The sequence below is a fragment of the Mustela erminea genome, chromosome 8, assembly GCF_009829155.1.
Source record: "Mustela erminea isolate mMusErm1 chromosome 8, mMusErm1.Pri, whole genome shotgun sequence".
NCBI classification, from domain to species: Eukaryota; Metazoa; Chordata; class Mammalia; order Carnivora; family Mustelidae; genus Mustela; species Mustela erminea.
The window spans coordinates 8953248-8975221 of NC_045621.1; the positions used below are offsets into that span (position 1 = coordinate 8953248).

Consider the following 21974-nt stretch of genomic DNA (forward strand, 5'->3'; position numbering starts at 1 on the left):
CTTGATACAGGAAAACAAATTCCTCTATGTCCACCTTTCTGATCTACACTTGTTGTGCAAACTGTAACTGTAAGATTATAAGCCTTCAGTGTGACCTAAAATTTGCAGCAATAGCTAAATCTACTGAGCCTTTCCTGTGTGTCGGGCAGTCCTGGACATGAGACACCTCATTTAATTGCTGTGCAATCTACTGAGCCTTTCCTGTGTGTCGGGCAATCCTGGACATGAGACACCTCATTTAATTGCCACAACAACCCATAATTTGGATACTAGTGTTATCCCCACTTTACTGACCAGGACACAGAAGGGCAGAGACATCACCTAGACTTTCCATGGTCACTCAGCCTTACATGGGGGCGCTGACGTTCCAAGCCAGACCAATCAGACCCCAGAGCCTGACTGTGGGCTTTTCATGAGCGCCTACAGAAAGGGCACAAGACCAAAAGGAATATGTCCCTTTACCTCTTGACTGTATGAAATTTCAAACCTGTACAACGAGAAGAGGCGAATGTAATGAATTTCTACATACCCACCACCCAGTTTCGGCCATTATCAACTGACCATAGGTGATCTGAAGCCACTTGGGAGGACCTATCCTCCGGTAAAAAGCAGTGGTGCTAGGAGGGTCTACATCAGGGTGTAAATCAGTCTATCTCACTTCCCTCTGGGCTTATCTGTGACTTATTTGAAAACTGACTTTGCAAAAAACGCTTCTCATTTTAAAGTGTCATGGCAGCAACAGATTGAGCGGATGTGGAAATCCTGACTTCACACCAAAGGGAAATGAATTCCCTGGAGAGAGCAGCAGGGTCTAGATGTCCTCTGCAAATGCTGGTTCCTTCGGTGCCAGTGACTACTGTGACCAAGACAGTCAACATGTTCATTTCCATCAGTATAACTTAGCCTAGGAAAATAGAATCAGCAACTCATAAATGGCATGTGTACCTACAAAACATGATGGCTAACATGTTCAGATTTTAAAACGAGAAGACACAGGGGAACGAGGAATGGACGTAGGAAGGAAGGCAGTGGGAAGGAATGAGCTCTGCTCTGAACAGCAGAGTCATGTTACAGGGCACTTAAGTTAGGTGCTAAACTTGTCCCTACACTTTCTCCTTTAATCCTCACCACAAAAAATACATCCATCAGCCTGTGTTAAATTTAGAGGCTTAATTAAAAAAAAAAAAAAAAAAGGGTGACCCTGCTGGTGATTAGGAAAGCTTCACAATTCTATCCTTTCTTTTCTTCTATATCAGGCACTTGAAAGTCTCTTAAAGACAGAATGGTTGAAAGACCAGGTTTACTCATAGAGTTCCTTTCATTTCTCACCCCTGGTCTAGCTTGAATTTTAGCATGCAAAAGCATGACCCCACAGAATTGAAGACATAAAACTATGTGCACTCAACTTTAAGGGCAATTTAAGGGAAATAATGAAAGTAACTTTGATTAGACAAGAACTTTCACTTACTGCCACACTTTAGAGCTCAACCCTGTAGACAAAGGACCATGCGATATGAAATGCTAGTTAGGGTTCAATGCATGATTCTGTCTTTGGACAGGTATATGGTTCTTGGAGTATACACCAAAGTATACAGTGACGCTTTAAACTCTTTGAGGAGGCTCAGTAGGCAAGAAAGAAGACCTTTCTCATGTCAGCAGTACATGATGAAAATTGCCCTATTTCTCTTTCTATTTCCATTCTAAACTAGCTAATTAAAAGGTAGTTTCACCAATAATTTAGGAAATAACGAAATGAGGAGGTAATCACAGAAAAGAACAAACATGTTTGTTCAGAAAGCAGGGAATAGTCTGGCTTTCAATAGTCAAGCCAGTTTAAACCTTCACAGAGGTAAGCAATCAAATATTTTAACTTTGCTTTCCTGAAAAATCTTTCTTAAAAAAATATATTGTTAGGTAACTTAAATATGTCTTAAGTACAATTAATTCTTTGAACTTTCCAGATAAGAATGGAGGCAATGAGGAGAAAGAATCTGGGATCTCAACAGAGTCCACCAAACAATGGGTCCATCCAGAATCTTGACAGCTGGATCCTTTCATTTGCATAAACTTGCTTCTTGATTTAATTTTTTCAAGTGGAAGAAATGTTTATGAAATTTGCTGGGTTGATAACCCTGGAGACTTGGATCACTCAGCCAGGAAATGGTAACTCAAGGCAGGTCAGGTTTGGGGGCATCTGGTTCTATTTCATTCCTAGAATTCATCCATGGAAGAAATAATGTGCTTTGGGTTTTTATCAAGCTAATTGCCACCAGGGCCCCTGGAGAGGGTGACAGGCATACTTGCAGGGTTCTTGAAGCAAATAATAATTTTTTAAAAGGCTTTAGCATTTAGAGGGCAAGAATAACATAGTTTTAGAATTAACCCACTGCTATCAGCCTGGTCAAAGTCATCGCCATCATCATGATCAACATCAACATCACTTCCTGGTTGTCCAGCTTCTGTGTTTGTTCCCTCATGATGTAAACTCAACACAGAAGCTTAAGTGATCCTTTCAAACAGAAGTCATCTCATATCATCTGTCTCCTCAAATTCCTCCAAATGGTTTTCTAATTTGCTCCACATAAAAGTTGAAATTCTGGGGCCCCTGGGTGGCTCAGTGGGTTACAGCCTCTGCCTTCAGCTCAGGTCATGGTCTCGGGGTCCTGGGATCGAGCCCCGCATCAGGCTCCCTGCTCGGTGGGGAGTCTGCTTCCTCTCTCTCTGCCTGCTTCTCTGCCTACTTGTGATCTCTGTCTGTAAAATAAATAAATAAAATCTTTAAAAAAAAAAAGTTGAAATTCTTACAATGGCGCGGGAGGCCCTCCCCTGACTCTCCAACCCCTCCACAACTTGTCACCCTGCATTCCTACCACTCTCCCTGCCCCACTCTGCTGCTCTGGGACCATGCCGAGCCTGCCCTTACCCCAGGGACTCTGCACTTCTGCCCAGAACACTCTTCTGTCAGATATCAACATGGGTAGCTCTTAAGGTCTCGTTCAGATGTGACATTCTATGCTACACAAAGTAGAGCCTCACTTGCCACCTCAGTGCGTCTTACTGGTCCCGTCCGTAGCATGGGCAGCACCTCCTACCACCCGTCATGTTACAGATCTCCTTGCCTATTTCCCTCCTAGACTAGAAACCCTACAAGGACAGAGGCTGGTTGTTATTTACAGGAAGCTCTCCAGCTGCCAGAACAAGTGCTCAGCACACACGGTCAGTGTGTGTTAAACGCGAGACTGATACGTCGGCGTTAGTGAGGATGACTGCACCTGTTGCCAGGCACTGTTCTAGCCACCTAACGTGCATTGACTTGTGTCACCTCCACAATGGCCCTATGACAGAGGTACTGTGGTTCTCCTCATGTCATGGGTGAGGAAACTGAGACACAGGGTCAGGTATTTGGCCAAGATACCACAAAAAACAATTAAATAAATTTACAAATTGGACAGGGTTTGGAGTCTTTAACTTACTCCTTTAAATTTATAGGTGGGAAAACCATGTCGTGGTGAGTTGTTCACGGGAAGACTGGGGGGTGGCACCTCCTCTCTGAGTGTTCTTCCCAGGCGCCTGCCAGCAGCAGAAGTGCCAAATGCCCAGTTCTCTCCACTGAAAACACGCTACCTTGTCTTTACAAGACCAGAAACCCCGATCTTAGTAGAGCAACTGACACACGGTAAGTACCCAACAATAATTTTCAGAAAAAAAATTTGAGATGGCAGAATTTGGGGGAAGCTAAGAAAGGCTCTTCTCGGATTACTAGCCGGTGACCCCACTGATGAAGAGCATGTGAATTCTGTCTGAGATCCCCGAAACAGTCCTCTCTCGAGGCAGCTAATGCTGTATGTGAACCCTCCGCTTTGGGGGACCTTCCCCAGGGGCAGAAGATGGTTGTGCAGAGATTCTAGGGAGCAACCTTTAGGGCAACCTGTACTGAGAGCCAAGGGGCATGAAGCTTTATACATGCCAATATCCACCATCTATCCGCCTCTCCCACTCTAAGTCCATCTCCGGAACAAAGACGGATGCACCTTGTAGCCTAATTTCACTGGACTCAGTGTGTGTGTGTGTGTGTGTGTGTGGTGGATATGTTGGTGGGTGTGGCCAAGGGTGGTGACTGGGATCAACAGGGGTGCTGGCGACCATGTGGGGAGACGGCCAGCGAAGCCGGGGCTCCGTGCGGCGTGATCAGCTCATCCCAGTCCTGCTGGGGTGGGGTCATGCCCTCGCCTTGTGCGACTACTTACATGTGCCCATCGACAAAACACTTCCCTCTGTTCTACAAAATCTCATCTCAGTTTTTTATGAGAGTGACACTGAGAAGTGCTAATACGGGATGGTATTAAGGGAAAGTCCCAATAGTTCAACTTAGAGACCCGGCCCTTTTCCACTCTTCTTAGAATTCAGCCTGCAGATAGGCCCAGACACCATCGCTGTGGCCGTGGACTTGAGGCCCCACGTTGCTGCAGCACCTTCTACAGGGGAGCTGCTGTTGCTGGGTGGGGCTGCCCATCCCAGACGCTTCTAGAGAAGAGCTGGTGATTACCAATTGCTAGCAGGACACCGGCTGAGAGAAAGAGGTACGTGACTCTGCCGGCTCGGTCACCCCTGTGGAGAGTTTGGGGATCCTCGCTCTGAGCTGTTGCGTTTCCCTTCAGTCAGGGATGCGAAGAGGAAGCTCTGCTGGTGACAGGATTGGTCTTCCTCCCCGCTCTGAGGTCTCAGCCAGTATAAGAATCACAGCCTCATCCCTCCTACAAAACCCTGATTTCAAGCGCAGGCAGGAGAAGTCGAGTTGCATTTATGCATCCGCTCACCTCGCTTTCACAAGCTTGTGTTTAAATAGCTCACAATTTTTAACTGTGGAATTTGGTTGATTTTGTGGTAGGCTGTAGACTTGTGTACTGTTGGCTACAATCAGATCTTTACAGGGCGCCTGGGTGGCTCAGTGAGTTAAAGCCTCTGCCTTCAGCTCAGGTTATGATCCCAGGGTCCCGGGATCAAGCCCCGAGTCGGGGTCTCTGCTTGATGGGGAGCCTGCTTCCCCCCATCTCTCTGCCTGCCTCTCTGCCTACTTGTGATCTCTGTCAAGTAAATAAATAAAATCTTAAAAAACAAACAAACAAACCTGTGTTACAGGTTTAAAAAAAACCCAAAAAACCCAAAATGTGTTCTCCAAATTTCCTCAATGTTTTTAATTGAACTATTAGATAGTAATAATTATAAAGACTGTTAAAATGTATAATAATAATTTATTAAGGGGCGCCTGGGTGGCTCAGTGGGTTGAACCTCTGCCTTCGGCTCGGATCATGATCTCAGGGTCCTGGGATTGAGCCCCCTGTCGGGTTCTCTGCTCAGTGGGGAGCCTGCTTCCGCCCATCTCTCTGCCTGCCTCTCTGCCTACTTGTGATCTTTATCAAATAAACAAATGAAATATTTAAAAATAATAATAATAATTTATTAAGTACACTGTGGTAAAGGCTCTAAGAAAATTGTCTCTTTTATTTTGCCATCATTTGACAATTGGGGAAATTGAGGCCCAGATGGGGTAAGTAATGTGTCTGAGGTCACCAGTGGGTGAAGTTGGGATTGGAATTTGAGTCAATCTTTCTCTCTGCAGCCTGTGGCTTTACCCATGTACTGTTTTTATTATTAGTTCTTACTGTGTTACTACACTATCATTTTAAGAGCAGCCTAGTTCTAGGAACACCTAGATTCTATTTGTAGCAGAGGAAGCCGCCCACGGTATCTCACTTACAGCTAAGTGGAGTGGACTCTTGGTAGCACCGGAGTCCGAGTCTTCAAAGCCATGGTTGGTTCTTTCTAAAAGCTGTGAAGACAAAAAGAAAACATGTATGTGAGAAATTTGCAGAAGGAATCTGCCTTTATGGATATGAATGTTGACGTCAATGTCAAAGAGGCTTCAATAATGTAAAATACGATGCTTCTTAGCAATATAAGAAACCCGCTGCAACACATCTGAAACAAGAAATTGGACATAGCTTATCTAAAACAAATACTCTAACTGAACCTTTCAACTTCTAGATCATCTCAGGATTTGCTGATGAGAAAAAGGCTGTCATACTTGAAAGATGCTCAGCCTCACCAATCCAGGAAAATAATTCATGTATAATCCACTTTTCACCCAGCAGGTCATAATACTGAAAAATTTTAATACCTAGTGTGTATTCCATTATCAAACACACATTTACTGGAGATAGTGTTGGAAGAAACATGTAAGTCTCCTGTTCTCATGAAGCTTACATTCTAGGGAGGGAAATCATAGATAAGCAAATAGAGAAATAAGATAATATCTGCTAATGACATGATGTGATATGGGATGACTGAGAAGTTACTTAACAGCTGATGATCAGGGAAGTCCTCTCCAAGGAAGTGACAAAGTTAAGACCTAAATACCATGAAGAATTAAACCAAGTAAAAGTGTGGCAGGAGAGTATTCTGGAGGAGGAAGTTGTGGAGAAGGGGGTACAAATGCATCTAGGGGGGACAAACATGGTGAGTGGAAGGAACAGAAAGGATAGTGTGACCAGGGATGATGCTGGTGAAGGTATCAGGAAAAAGACATTCTCATGAACTCTTTGAGGGAACAAATTGCTAAAACCTTTCTGGGCAATTTGTGCTTAAATTTGACCCTAGGAATTAATTCCTAATAAATAATTAGACTAGTGCACGATGATGCATATATAAAGAAAGTTCTTCAATGAATATTTGATGAATGATCACCAATGTACCTAGACACTGAAGATTCAATAATAAATAATATTACAATATCCATTTTCTTCAGGGGGGGAGACAGAGTAGGCAATAAAAGAAAGAAGTTAAGCAGTTAATTAGAAAATAGTATGTGCTATGGAGAAAAATAAAACCGGAAAGGAGGGTTCAGAGAGCCAGAGGGGGGGTCAGTTTGCAACTCAACAGGATGATCAGGGAAGGGCTTATGGGCTGAGAAAAGTCTTGAGGGTGATGAGAGAGCCTTGTGGACATCTGGGGGAGGAGTTTTCCAAGCAGAGAGGCCAGCAGCTGCCACATCTCTATGGAATAGGCGTGCTTAAGAACATCCAGGATGCTGGAGCAGAGTGAGCCAAGACGAGAATGATAGGAAAGGAAACCAGAGGGATGGTGACGCAGGGGGTGGGAGTGTCATCAAGAGCATTCTGGATTGTTCTAAGAATTTTGACTTTTCATCCTGAGATGGAATTTCAGTGTAGTGTTTTTTTTTTTAAGATTTTTTAAAGATTTTATTTATTTATTTGATATATATATATAGAGGAGGCAGGAAGAGACAGATGGGGAAGCAGGCTCCCCACTGAGCAGAAAGCCCAATGCGGGCCTCGATCCCAGGACCCTGGGATCATGACCCAAGCAGAAGGCAGAGGCTTTAACCCACTGAGCCACCCAGGTGTCCCTCAGTGTAGTGTTTTGAGCAGAGGGATAACATGTTCTAACTTTTATGCTCTAGGGAGGGCAGAGAGAACCTGAGGCAATAGCCCAAGAGAGAAATAACAGTGGCTTAAAGCAGTGGAGAGCAGTGGGGTTGGAGAGAAGTAGTTGGATTGTAGATATTTTAAGAGGTAGAATCAATAGGATTTCCTGATGGATTGATTGAATATGAATGTAAAAAAAAGATGGAAGTCAAGAATGACTTCTAAGGGGCGCCTGGGTGGCTCAGTGGGTTAAAGCCTCTGCCTTCGGCTCAGGTCATGATCTCTGGGTCCTGGGATTGGCCCCCTCATCGGGCTCTCTGCTCAGCAGGGAGCCTGCTTCCTCCTCTCTCTCTGCCTGCCTCTCTGCCTACTTGTAATCTCTGTCTGTCAAATAAATAAATTAAAAAAAAAAAAAAAAGAATGACTTCTAGGATTTTGTCTTATGCAAATGGAAGGACAGAAGTTCCATGAACTGAGATGAAAAAGACCAAAGGTGGAAGACATTGTGGGAAGGAATGAAAGTTTGGTTTTGGAAATGGTAAGTCTGAGATGTTTTTAAAGTATTCAAAAGTGCATACCAACCAAACAGCTGTTGGGTACATGGGTGTGGAGTTCAGGCATTTAAAGCCACAGGATTAGATGAGATGAGTAAAGTAAACAGAGATGAGAGATGAGGAGAGACTTGGAATGATGAGGGGGGAGACAGCAGGGAGACAGACTGAGCAGATGGACTAGAAGGAACACCAGGAAGTGTGAGGTCTGGAAACCAAATGAAGAAAGAGTTTCAATGAGATAATGAGTAACCATGTCAGAAGTCCTAAAAGGTCAAATGAGTAAAATGAGCCCTGAGAATTGACCCCTGGGTTTGCCAACACGAGACTATTAGTGACTCTGTGAAGAGCACTTTAACAAAACACTGTTTCTATGAAAAAAAAAAATTAGAAAAAAAGACAGCAACAGAGATGGGTTAAATAAATAGAAGTGGGACAGGGACTTTAGGGAAAAACGGCAGAGTGGGAAGTTTGGAGGCTCATCTCATCCAGATACAACTAGATAACACCCATATCAGAGTAAATAATCCAGAAAACAATTCAAAGATTGGAGGAACAGACTCTCCACAGCTGTGCATAGAGAAGAGGCCACATCAAAGAGGGTGGGAAAGGCATAAATGTGGTTGGGAGCTAAATGGACCTGCAGGACTGCTGGAGGGAGAGAGGAACAATGGGGGCACAGAGAAGGGTGAGAAACAGACCCTTACACCAAGGACCCCAGGCACAGGAGCCTGCACAGGGAAGATAAATCCCCATAACATTTGGCTTTGAAAATAGGGGGGTCTAATTTCTTGAATTCTTATGATCAGTGGGGCTTACCACCTGGAACTTTAAAATTCAGTGAGCTCAGCTCTAGGAGAGCCAGGAGGGTGACAGGAAGTGGAGTCCTGCCTTTAGAGAGACAGCATAACAAAGAGCCCAGAGAGGCAGCACAGAAGCAGCAGTTTAAAAAAATGCCTGGGATATATGCAAAGAAGATTTATTTACTAATATCACAACATGTGCTAGGGGGGCAGGAATTTTTAGGAGACTATTCTAAGAAAAAAAGAGTTGGCAGGTATCATTATCCTCACTTGTCCCCTAGCCTAGACACACTGACCAACATTTTCCACCTACCTTGCTAACAGTACCCCTGGCCTAGTGTGCTTCTCCACACCTGCCCCCTTCAATATGTCCTTGGCCGGAGCCCATCCAAATTGGTGCCACAAGCCTGGTGGTGTGCAAGCAGCCCTGACAGGAGGCAGTGCTACATGAGAGTGACTCCTTCCCTGGGGAGAATGGAGGATAATGACACACACCAGTCTACTGTGGCTTCAGTGCTGGGCTGGGAGCAGACATCAGATCTGACTGTGAGCCCTGCTGAGCAACAAAAGCTTCTCAGGAGACAGCACAGGGAAAATGCCCTGCAGTTTTGTGCTACTGCATCTCTGGCAAACCTTTGGTTTGACCCAACTCAAGCCCAAGTCTGGTCCACTGATAACACAGGGACCAAACCTTGCTGCAAAACAATGAGAGCTATCAGAAATGACTGCACTGAAGGCAAAAGCAGCTCGATCACAATAGTGGGGTGCACACAACACGCATAGGAGATACCCCAAAGCACCAGGTTCTGGTAAACAGGGGATTTTGCACTGCAGGGAGCTATTGGATCTCTTATTCATAAGGCCACTATTTTCAAGAGCAGGAGATGTAGGGGACTTTCCCAGGACATAGAAACACACACAGGGAGTTAGACAAAAATGAGGAGACAGAAGAATATGTCCCAAATGAAAGAACTGAACAAAATCACAGCAAGGGAGCGAATTCAAATGGAGAGAAGTAATATACTTGATAGAGAATTTAAAGTAATGGTCATAAAGATACTTACTAGACTTGAAAAAAGAGTGGAGGACCTCAGTGAGACACTCAACAAAGAGAAAACAAAAAAAGAGTCACTTGGATGATGATGAAATCAATAACTGAAATTAAGCATTTCCTAGATCAAATAAGTAGTAGACTAGAGGGAGCAGAAGAATAGTCAGTGACCCAGAGGACAGAGTAATGGAAAACAATCAAAGTGAACAGGAGAGAGAATAATAATAAAAATAAACACGGACTTAAGGAATTCAGTAACATCATCAAGCATGATAGCATTCACATTATAGGAATCCCAGAAGAAGATATAGGAAAGGGGGCAGAAAATTTATCTGAAGAAATAATGTCTGAAAACTTCCTGAATCTGGGGAAGGAAACAGAAATCCAGATCCAGGAATCACAAAGATTCTCCAATAAAAATCTACCCAAGGAGGTTCACAGCAAGACACATAGCAATTAAAATGCAGCAAAGTAGTGATAAAGGGAATTTAAAAATCAACAAGAGAATAGAAAGCAGTTATATAAAAGGGAAGCCCCATTAGTCTATCAGTGGAGTTTTCAGTAGACACTTTGCAGGCCAGAAGGGAATGGTATGATATATTCAAAGTTTTGAAAGGAAAAAAAAAACAAACACAGCAACCAAGAATACTCTACCCAGCAAGGCTATCATTCAGAATAGAATAAAGAGTTGTTTCTCAGTCAAACAAAAGTTAAAGGAATGCATCACCACTAAACTAGCCCTACGAGAAATGTTAAAGGGGACTTTTTTTTTTTTTTTAGAAGAAAGATCACACATGTGTGTGCACAAGCAGTGGGGAAGGGCAAAGGGAGAGGAAGAATCCCAAGCAGGTTCCACACTCAGCACTGAGCCTGACTCAGGGCTCAATCCCACCACCCTGAGCTTACAACCTGAGCCTAAATAAGGTGTCAGATAGTTAACCAACTGAGCCAAAGGCCCTACAGCCCCTAAAGGGACTTTTTGAATGCAAAGAAAAGACCATAAGTAGAAGAAAAGTAGGAGGCATAAAAGCAGTGAGTTAGCTATATTATAAAAATCAGTCAAGGGATCATAAAATAAAAGGATGTCAGGTATGATACCATATATCTAAAACATGGAGGTGGGAAGGGGAGTAAACAATGGGTTCAAACTTAAGCAGTTCTCAACTTAATATGCACCGCTACATGCGTAAGTTATGTATAAACCTGGTAACAACAAATCAAAAACTAGCAACAGATAGACAAAAACGAAAACAAAAACAAAACAAAACAAAAAACCAAAAGAAAGGAATCCAAATATATCACTAAAGAAATCCAGCAAACCATGGAAAAAAACAAGCAAGAGAAGAAAGCAACAGAGAAGAACTACAAAACAACCATAAAACAAGTAGCGAAACAGCAATAAGCACATCCCTGCCAATAACTACTTTGAAGGGCGCCTGGGTGACTCAGTCTGTTAAGTGTCTGCCTTTGTCTCAGGTCATGATCCCAGAGTCTTGGCATCCAGCCCCACATTAGGCTTCCTGCTCAGTGGGGGATTCTGCTTCTCCCTCTCCCTCTGCCTCTCCCCCCAACTCATGCTCAAGCGCGTTCTCTCTCAAGTAAATAAATAAAATCTTAAAAAAATTAACTCCTTTGAATATAAATGGACTAAATGTTCCAATCAAAAGACATGGGTTGAGAGAATGGATAAAAAAGTAAGACCCATCTATATGCTGCCTGTAAGACTCATTGCAGATTGAAAGTTAAAGTATAGAAAGGCATTTATCATGCAAATGTAAGTGAAAAGAAAGCCAGGGTAGCAGTACTTACACCAGACAAAGTAGACTTTATTTATTTATTTTTTTTTTTAAAGATTTTTATTTATTTATTTGACAGACAGAAATCACAAGTAGACGGAGAGGCAGGCAGAGAGAGAGGAGGAAGCAGGCTCCCCGCTGAGCAGAGAGCCCGATGTGGGACTCGATCCCAGGACACTGGGATCATGACCTGAGCTGAAGGCAGCGGCTTAACCCACTGAGCCACCCAGGTGCCCAGACAAAGTAGACTTTAAAACAAAGACTGTAACAGAGGACAAAGAAAGAAACTCTATGATCATAAAGGGAATGATCCAACAGGAAGATGTAACAACTATAAATATTTTATGCACTCAACATGGAAGCATCCATATACATAAAGCAGCTAATAACAAACATAAAGGAAGTAACTGACAATAATACAATAAGAGTAGGGGATATTACCACCCCACTCACATTAATGGATAGACCATCAGACAGAAAATCATCAAGGAAACAGTGGCTCTGAATGATACACTGGAGTAGATGGATCTATTCAGAACACTCCATCCTAAGACAGCAGAATACACATTCTTTTCAAGTGCGTATAAAACATTCTCTAGAATGGATCGCATACTAGGCCACAACACAAGTCTCTACAAATTCAAATAGACTAAAGTCATACCATGCATCTTTTCTAACCATAGTGCTAAGAAACTAAGAATCAACCATAAGAAAAAATTCTGGAAAGAACACAAATACATGGATCTTAAATAACATGCTACTAAACAATGAATGGGTCAACCAAGAAATCAAAGAGGAAATTTTTAAAAAATGGCAGTAAATGAAATATAATTGTCCAAAATCTTTGGGACACAGCAAAAACTGTTGTAAGCGAGAAGTTTATAGCAAAACAGGCCTACCCCAAGAAGCAAGAAAAATTTTTTTTCAAATAAACAAACTAATGTTACCCCTAAAGGAGCTAGAAAAAGAATAAACCAAACCACAAATCACTAGACAGAAAGAAGTAATAAAGATTAGAGCAGAAATAAATGAAATAGAAACTGAAAATAAAACAAAATAGATCAATGAAACAAGGAGATGGCTCTTTGAAAAGATCAACAAAACTGATAACCTTTAGCCAGACTCATCTAAAAAAAAAAAAAGAGAGAGAGAGAGGACTCAAATAAACAAAATCAAATGAAAGGGAAGAAATAACAATTGATAGTACAGATAAAAAGAATTATAAGAGAATATTATAAAAACCTATATGCCAACAAACTAGACAATCTAGAAGAAATGGTTAAATTCCTAGAAACATTTAACCTCTTGAAACTGAATCAGGAAGAAATAGATAATTTGAACAGACCAATTAGCAGCAATGAAAACAAAGCAGTAATAAAAAAAAAAACTCCCAACAGTTTTTTTTGTGAAGCAGATGGCTTCACAGGCAAATTCTACTAAACACTTAAAGAAGAAGCAATACCTATTCTTCTTAAAGTATTATAAAAAGCAGAAGAGGAAGGAAGGCTTCCAAATTCAATCTATGGAGCCAAAATTATCCTGATACCAAAACCAGATGAAAACATTTTAAAAAAGGGAGAACTACACGCCAACATCTCTGATGAACATAGATGCAAAAATCCTCAACAAAACACTGCAAACTGAATACAATAATACATTTTTTAAAAAATCATTCAAGGGGTGCCTGGGTGGTTCAGTCATTAAGTACCTGCCTTTGGCTCAGGTCATGATCCCAGGATCCTGGGATCAAGCCCCAAATCGGGCTCCCTGCTCAGCAGGGATCGTGCTTTTCCCTCTCCCACTTCCTCTGCTGTGTTCCCTCTCTTGCTGTATCTTTCTCTCGGTCAAATAAACAAAATCTTTTAAAATATCATTCACCATAATCAAATGGGACTTATTCCTGGGATACAAGTGTGGTTCACTATTCAGAAATCAATCAATGGGATACATCACATCAATAAGAGAAAGGATAAGTCAATATAATCATTTCAATAAATGCAAAAAAATCATTTGACAAAGTACAACATCCATTCATGTTAAAAACCCTCAACAAAGCAGGTTTAGAGGGAACATACCTCAACAAAATAAAGGCCACACATGAAAAATCCACAGCTACCATCATACTTAGTGGGGGAAAAACTGAGAGATTTTCTCCTAATCTTAGGAACAAGACAAAGATGTCCACTTTCACCATTTGTATTCAGCATAGTACTAGAATTCCTAGCCACAGCAATCAGACAAGAAAAAGAAATGAAAGGCATCCAAACTGGTAAGGAAGAAATAAACCTTTCAGTCTTTGCAGATTACATGATACTATATATGGAAAGCCCTAAAGAGTCTACCAAAAAGAAAACCTTGCTAGAATTGATAAATGAATTCAGCAAGGTTGCAGGATAAAAATCAACATACAGAATTCTGTTGCATTTCTATACACTAATAATAAAGTAGCAGAAAAAGAAATTAAGAGACCAATCCCATTTATAATTGCACCAAAAAGGATAAAATACCTAGGAATAGACTTAACCAAGGACGTAAAAGAGCTGTACTATGAAAACTATAAAATACTGATGAAAGAAACTGAAGGTGACACAAACAAATGGAAAGATATGCCATGCTCATGGATTGGAAGAACAAATATTTTAAAATGTCCATAGCACCCAAAGCAATCTACACATTCAATGTGCTCCCTATCAAAACACCAACAGCATTTTTCACTGAACTAGAACAAATAAACCCAGAATTTGTATAGAACCACAAAAGAGCCCAGATAGCTAAAGCAATCTTCAAAAAGAACAAAACCGGAGGTATCACAATCACAGATTTCAAGATATACTACAAAGCTGTAGTAATCCAAATAGTATGGTGCTGGCCCAAAAGCAGATACACAGATCAATGGAATGGAATAGAGAACCAAAAAACAAACTTGTGATTACATGGTTGATTAATTTTTAACAAAGGAGGCAAGAATATGCAATGGGGAAAAGATAGTCTCTTCAAAAAATGATGTTGGGAAAACTGGACAGCTACATGCAAAAGAATGAAACTGGACCACTTTCTTACATGACACACAAAAATAAATTCAAAATGGATTAAGGACCTAAACATGAGACCTGAAACCATAAAAAGCCTAGAAGACAGCATAATCAGTAATTGTTCTGACATCAGTCATAGCAACACTTTTCTAGATATGTCTCATAAGGCAGGAGAAACAGAATGAAAAATAAACTATGAGGACAAGACCAAAATAACTGCTGTGCTTCTGCACAGCAAAGGAAACAGTCAACAAAATAAGAAGACAACAAACTAAATGGAAGAAGGTATTTGCAAATAACGTATCTGATAAAGGCTTAGTATCCAAAATACGTAAAGAACTTACACAACTCAACACCAAAAAACCAAAAAACCCCCAAACAATCCAACTAAAAAATAGGCAGAAGACATGAACAGACATTTCTCCAAAGAAGACCTCCAGATGGCCAACACGTAAAACAATGCTCAATATTACTTATAATAAAAGTGAAGTGCAAATCAAAACCACAATAAGGTATCACCTCACACCTGTCAGAATGGCTAAAACCAAAAACACAAGAAAAAACAAGTGTTGACAATATGGAGAAAAATGAACCCCTGTGTACTGTTGGTGGGAGTTCAAACTGGTGTAGCTGCTGTGGAAGACAATATGGAGGCTGCTCAAAAACTAAAAACAGAGTTACAATGTGATCCAGTAATTCCACTACTGGTACATACCCAGAGAATATGAAAATGAAAACACTAATTTGAAAGCAATGTGCACCCTTATGTTCATCACAGCATTATTTACAATAGTCAAGACATGGAAGCAGCCTAAGTTTCCACCAACAGACGAATAGATAAAGAAGATGTCGTGTATATATAGACAATGGAATATTACTCGGCCATAAAAAAGAATGAAATCTTGGCATTTGCAACAACATGAATGGATCTAGAGACTATAACGCTAAGTGAAATAAGTTAGTCAGAAAAAGACAAATGCCATATAATTTTACTTATATGTAGATTTTAAGAAATAAAACAAATGAACAAAGAAAACAAGAGACAAACCAAAAAACAGACTCTTAAATCCAGAAAACAAACTGATGGTTACCACAGGGGAGTGAGGGGGGATGGGTGAAACAGGAGAAAGGGCGTAAGAGTACACTTATCTCGATGAGCACTGAGTAATGTGCAGAACTGCTGAATCACTATATTGTACACCTGAAATTAATATAACGCTGTATGTCAACTATATTAGAATCAAATTTTTGAAAAGCTTACATAAATAAAGTTTCTAAGTAAATAAATAAATAAGAGTGGTGTAATCAGCCATTGAGATAAATTATCCCTCTTTATGTTGCCTTTAAATTCTTCTTTGCATAGTGATGTATCCAAAAAGAACAAAAACCCAACACCTAAAGCAGTGATGTGTGATGAATGTGGCAGTACTCAATATCCCCTCTGGCTTCCTAACCAGTGGGCTTGGACTGCAGAAGCTACACAGTTATGAACCATTTCCTACACTCTCCTGAAGTAGGTTCCAGATGTAACTTAAGTTCCACCAAGGAGACGCACTACCCTGAAATGCTGACAACAGACACGAGCAGAGGACATCTCTGTGATTTCTGACGATGGGCACTGCTGTGAAGACTTTGTCTTTCAGCTCCCTGGGTGCAGGCTCCCACCCTAGTGAGGGTGGAGGAGTCAGACACAGGGACACCGGGCATCTGCTCTTGGCAGTATGGATCAAGCAGATGCTGTGGGGCTCTAAGACCAACAGTGGTGGCACTGACAAGTGTGTCCCCACCCAACAGCCAAGATGATATGCCCATAGAACAGCTCTTCTGGTGATTATTTTCTGATTCCCTGAATCCTGACTATGGGGAAGGGGCAACCGCCCGGCTAGTCCAAGCTCAGAGTTCAGGCTCATTTCTGGAGGATCACCTTAGTGTTTCCTCTTCTAGACAGCCCACCAATCTTGTAAATACCTACTTTTAAAAAATCATATTTTTTTCTGCTTAAAATAGCTAGCTTTGTTTCTGTTTCCTTCAAATGAAACCTGATTGATTCAAAGAGTAATGGAGTTTATCATAGCAGTTTTCTTAATGGGGGAGGCGAAGGGGAAATTACACCACTCAATGTACCAGAAAGCAAAACTTCCTAAAATCCACTCTATCCATTTTTATCCTGGAAAGTCCCCAACTTCTTAAGTGGAAAAAAACATTTTTAAAAGCAATATATGTGGAATAGTAGTAGCATTTCCATTTTTTAAAAAATCTATACTAATGTGATGACAGATGCAGAGAAAAAGCCTAGAAATCCCTACCCTAAAATGTCTAGTACAATAACCTAAGAGTGGGATTACGGATGAATTTTGTTTTCTTCTTTCTCTTTCCTCATTTTTTTTTTCAGTAACTTTGTATTACTTTTGTAATCAGAAAAACATTAAAGCTATTTCTATCAGGGGAAAAAAATAAAAGCTATTAACCTTCCTTTTCTTTCAATAAAATGATATTCATGGACCGCGGCCCACCCCCCAAGTAGGTCCAGAACTCCTTTCTAGTCAATCCATGTGGAACAAAATGCTTGGATTCTCTGGTAGATCAAATAGCAGCATAAAATTTACCATCTAAGAACACATGCTTTTAAGTTTGCAAAGAATACAATGCAAATAATTTTATCAGAAGCATAAGGCACTTTATGTTTGTTTTTGTGAGTATGAGAATAGAATTGGAAATTTAAACAATCTAGGATAAGTTAGACTAATGAGACTAAATTTAATTTTAACTTCAAAGCAAATAAATTTAAAACCAATCTACTGAGCATAGTTGAAATACAAGTAGCCCTAACTGCTTGAAAAGGCTAGAAAGCAGCTGTTCTTTGCTTTGTTTTGCAACATTATCACCTGCAAAACTTCCTGGAATTGATAGTGTGTACTGACAGCAAATCCTGTCCTAGAATGAACTTTCAATCAAAGGAACACAGGCTCATTTCCACCATTATCACAAACATGATGAACAGAGACAAGAAGACGAAATACTGTTTCTAGCCACAAACTAGGCATGTTTCCATAAGATTTATTATGAAATAAGATTTTTCCACACACATACTTTGATCATTCTAATAGCATGCGATATTTTACTTCTATCGTTTATTTACCAAATATTTGCCGAGTGTTATCTCTGTGCCGGACCCCGGATTAGGCACCAGGATTCAACTATGCAGGGGGCAGATGTTCCTGCTGACCTGAGTGAGCCTGGAGGCTAATGGGGAGCCCATGGAAATTAATAGGTAATGAAAACAATGGGAGCTAGGACGCAGGATGTTATGGGAGCAGGAGAGGTGCCTGACATAACCTGGGGGGTCAGAGAGACTCTCTGTCAAGGAAGGTCTAGCCCGAGACCTGGATTATAGGGGCCAGCCAGGCACAGAGAGAGAGGGATTTCCAGGCAGAAGGAAGAGCATGTGAGAGCAGTGAGTACAAAAAAATTTAAAAACTTTCAGTTTAATAAGGCTAGAGTAGTATGCAGGGGTGAGGAAAGCATGAGTAGCACAATGGGAGGTTGGAAACATACATAAGCAGAAAATAGATTTGGTATAGAGCGATTATATTGTTCTTGTCCAGTCCAGGACGTTTCTGAGAGGGATGACTGTGCCAGGACGATAGCTGTAAATCAGAACATCAAATCAGGATGATTATTCAAAGTCCCTGAAGTGCTTTAAGCAGAGAAGAGGAACGATCGTGACAAGATTCTTGGGTATTATAAAAATCTCTCCAGACACAGTATGGAGAAGGAACTGTTGTGGTGTTGGGGTGAGGACTACCACCCCAGAAACGGGGAGATGAGTTAGGATAGTTCAACTCTAGAATTTGTAAACTGTGAATTATTGAGCTGGTGAGGCCTGACGGTGGCCTGAACTGCAGAAAAGGCAGTGTTAATGGAAGGAAGTAGGTGCATTCACACGTTTCAATCACTCCTTTGTTCATTCATTCCATAATTATTGTTTCAGCATTGTGCTAGGGACTGAAATTTTCGGTTTCAAATGGTCCCCACCCACATGAAACTCATAGTTTAGAAGGTAGCATGGACACCATTCATTGATTGAAGAGTGGCAGAAGGAGTTAGGGTGCGGTCAAGGGCGACGCCCAGTTTTCCAGCTTTGGTAACAGGGTGAATGGTGATGCTTTGTCTAAGAAGCAAACAGATCTGGGGAGAGAAAGGGGTGTTGAGTTCTGCTCTGAGGGCTGCATCATAAGAAGCAATGAGTTCTGCACGGAGAGCCTGTGGTTATAAATCAAAGCATACAATCTCATATGTACAACATAAAAGGATGAATTAAAACTCTCTCTCCTTTAAGACTATTTCCAATTAATACATCCTCATGCTTATCATCAACATTTACACAGTCTATGTATCCACAGACTAGTTTTCACATCGAATTACCTGCACAATTCAACGTACACATCCAATATGGTGCCATAGGTTTCCACTGGAAAAATAAGAATTTTGCATTTGTTCCAAGGATCAACTTGGTCCTCTGCTTAAATTATCTATTAACATGACTGCTTTAATAAAGTCTTTATCAGGGGGTGGCTGGGTGGCTCAGTGGGTTAAAACCTCTGCCTTCGGCTCAGGTCATGATCCCAGGGTCCTGGGATCAAGCCCCACATCGGGCTCTCTGCTCAGCAGGGAGCCTGCTTTCTCCTCTCTCTCTCTGCCTGCCTCTCTGCATACTTGTGATCTCTGTCTGTCAAATAAATAAATAAAATCTTAAAAAAAAAAAATAAAGTCTTCATCAGGACTACTTAATTTTATTCCTTGTCATGTCTAAAATCCCAGAAATACTTCTTTTCTCAATTGGTCAGTCATTTATGAAGCCTGTATGAAGAGTCGAGAACTACTTGAGATCAAGATCTCACTTCTTCCCCCAGTCTCCTCCTGTCACCTTGTATTTGCCAAGACTTTCCTGGGTAAATAAAACAGAAGGTTTGGGATTAAAGCTACTTCTAACCCCCCACTGACTAGTAAAGACAGATGCTGAAGAACCAGGAAGAGAACAAGTAAACTTTTCAACTGTCTTATCTGCGAAATGAAAACTCTGTTTCAAGGGAGACATAGCTGGGATGCTCTAGAATTTTGTCAAGCCCAAGAAAATGACTACATTTGAGTTTATAGCAATTTATAGGGCATTTTCTGAGTCTGGACGGTGTTTGTGTAGGATGGGAAAGCTCACATATCGAGTAGCTCCATGTCTTGGATTTAAAAGCCACAAGGGTAATGGCCAAGTTTAAGCTTCTTTCTCTACAAAATGAATCTGTGGTAACAAAATCAAGAATAAACATGAACTTAACATTAAGCCAACTGGCTGCTGGGTTAACAAAACAGTAATCTTATCATTCAAAATTGTGAGGGCACAGATAAATATTATACTTGAGCTGGAAACCCAAGCTTTTTAAATAGTTTAGATTATCACTGGCTGTTTGAAAACATGGCAGGAAAATCTTCAGAGATCTCAGAGACCTCAAGCTGATCTAAACCCGTTTTTAAGTGTGCTTTTTAAGAAAGCAGAAAGCAAATATGGCTCAGACTATAAGAACGGAAATCTGTGGCCAGTGGGTCTGCGGGCTAACCCTCTTGTAGGTTCTGGTTAGATTCTGATGACACAGCAAGTTTCTACAAGGTAGGAGGGATTGGAGGAGCTAGAAAACCAATCAGAAAATATCTGCGGGGACCATGTAAAGGAGGTGCTCTGAAGAAAGTTTTAAAAATGGATTTATTTATCTTTCAGCAGTGAGGACTGGGAGGACATTATAAGTCTTCAAGGCTGTGAAGGGCTGGAAGCTGGCCAAGGCCCCTGGAAAGTTGGCACCTCTGTCCGAAATCCTATTTCACATTCCACTTGTCTGTGTTTGAGAATAAAATGCTATTTGGGCAACCTCAGGGCCACTCTTGAGTCAACTGTGTGGTGACCTGGCTCTGGCTTGGTCCAGAATGGGGGCTGGGTCTGCAGAAGTTCCAGACCACCAGCCTGCGTCAATACCCTCTACTTAGTGGATCCCAGGAGCCCAGGACAGAGCTCAGGGATCCCACAGATCTTTCAGTCTCAGAATAAATATGATGTTCCAGGCCACGCTGGACCCCCATGAACCTCAGGCCTTTGGGTCTAGCCCAAAATAAACTAGCTTCCCCATCATGGCACATCAGATAGCAGTGGCTCTCTGTTTCTCATGAGTCTGCTCAGCCCCCCTCACAAGCTATTAGAAAAAGCTCTGTTGCTTGAAATTGTTACTAACCACAATTATCGGAAACCCAATGGTTTCTAGAAAGGTATGAATCTAATCTAATTTCTGCCTCCTCCCTCAATTCCACAAGTAAGGAACCATTAACTTTCTTCACTTGGGTAAGTCAAGGTCTATGAAACTTTATGCTACTGGAAGCTTAGATAGATTAAGTTTCCATTTTTTCTTTGGATTTTGATTACTCTGCTTATCTCCTCCTTCCAGTGTGTATTCAGTTCTGGTGATTTCCTTGCCAATTAAAAGGCAGAAGAGCCTCTAGTATGTATAAAGAAGGCTAATGAAACCTGCTGCAAAGATAAAGTCAAATGCAAGATCTAAAATGTGTGGTGTTCAAAACTGTCTTGCAAAAGCCTTAAAAACGTTCACATACGTTGACCTGTAAATCTACTTCAGAGATTTTTACCCTGAGAAAGTTTTAAGCCAAAGCCATTCAATAGTTAAAACAGTGTAAGCAACCTAAATCGTAGAAGAAGGTCAAAGTTACAGTTTATCCAATAATTGAGTATTATTTAGATGAAAAAATGTTTACTGAGTTCTTAATAGTGTTGGGAAAGAATTATGTCATAATATTTCATGGAAAAATCAACATACAAATCATATACTTAATATTATCTCATATGTGTGAAAAATAAAATATGTGAGAAGACTAAAATGAAACACAACTGATCCTTAAACAACATGGTTTTGAACCACATGGGTCCACTTAGGAGCAGACCTTTTACAATACTTGTAAATGTGTTTTGTCTTTCTTATGATTTTCTTAATAACATTTTCTTTTTCTTACTTTATTATAAAAATACAGTATATAATACCAATAACACACAAAATATGTATTGATTAATGTTATCAGGAAGGCCTCTGATCAACAGCAGTAGTCAAGTTTTGAGGGGGTCAAAAGATATACTCAGATTTTCACAAAACAAATGAGCAAAGGGTAAATGAGAGAGAGAGAGAGAGAGGTGCAACTCAAGAAACAGAGAACAATGGAGGGTTACTAAAGGGGAGGGTGCTGGGG

At 40.9% G+C, this 21974-nt stretch overlaps 1 protein-coding gene across 7 annotated transcripts in view; it reads right to left on the minus strand.

The window, feature by feature from the left end:
- Positions 1 to 21974, minus strand: part of ANKRD44 (ankyrin repeat domain 44) — a 315981-nt gene that overhangs the window by 34515 nt on the left and 259492 nt on the right. For all 7 annotated transcript variants that reach the window (XM_032354282.1, XM_032354278.1, XM_032354277.1 and 4 more), the window contains exon 17: positions 5759 to 5830. In XM_032354282.1, the coding sequence (XP_032210173.1) occupies positions 5759 to 5830 (72 nt within the window). The remainder of the gene's footprint in view (positions 1 to 5758; positions 5831 to 21974) is intronic.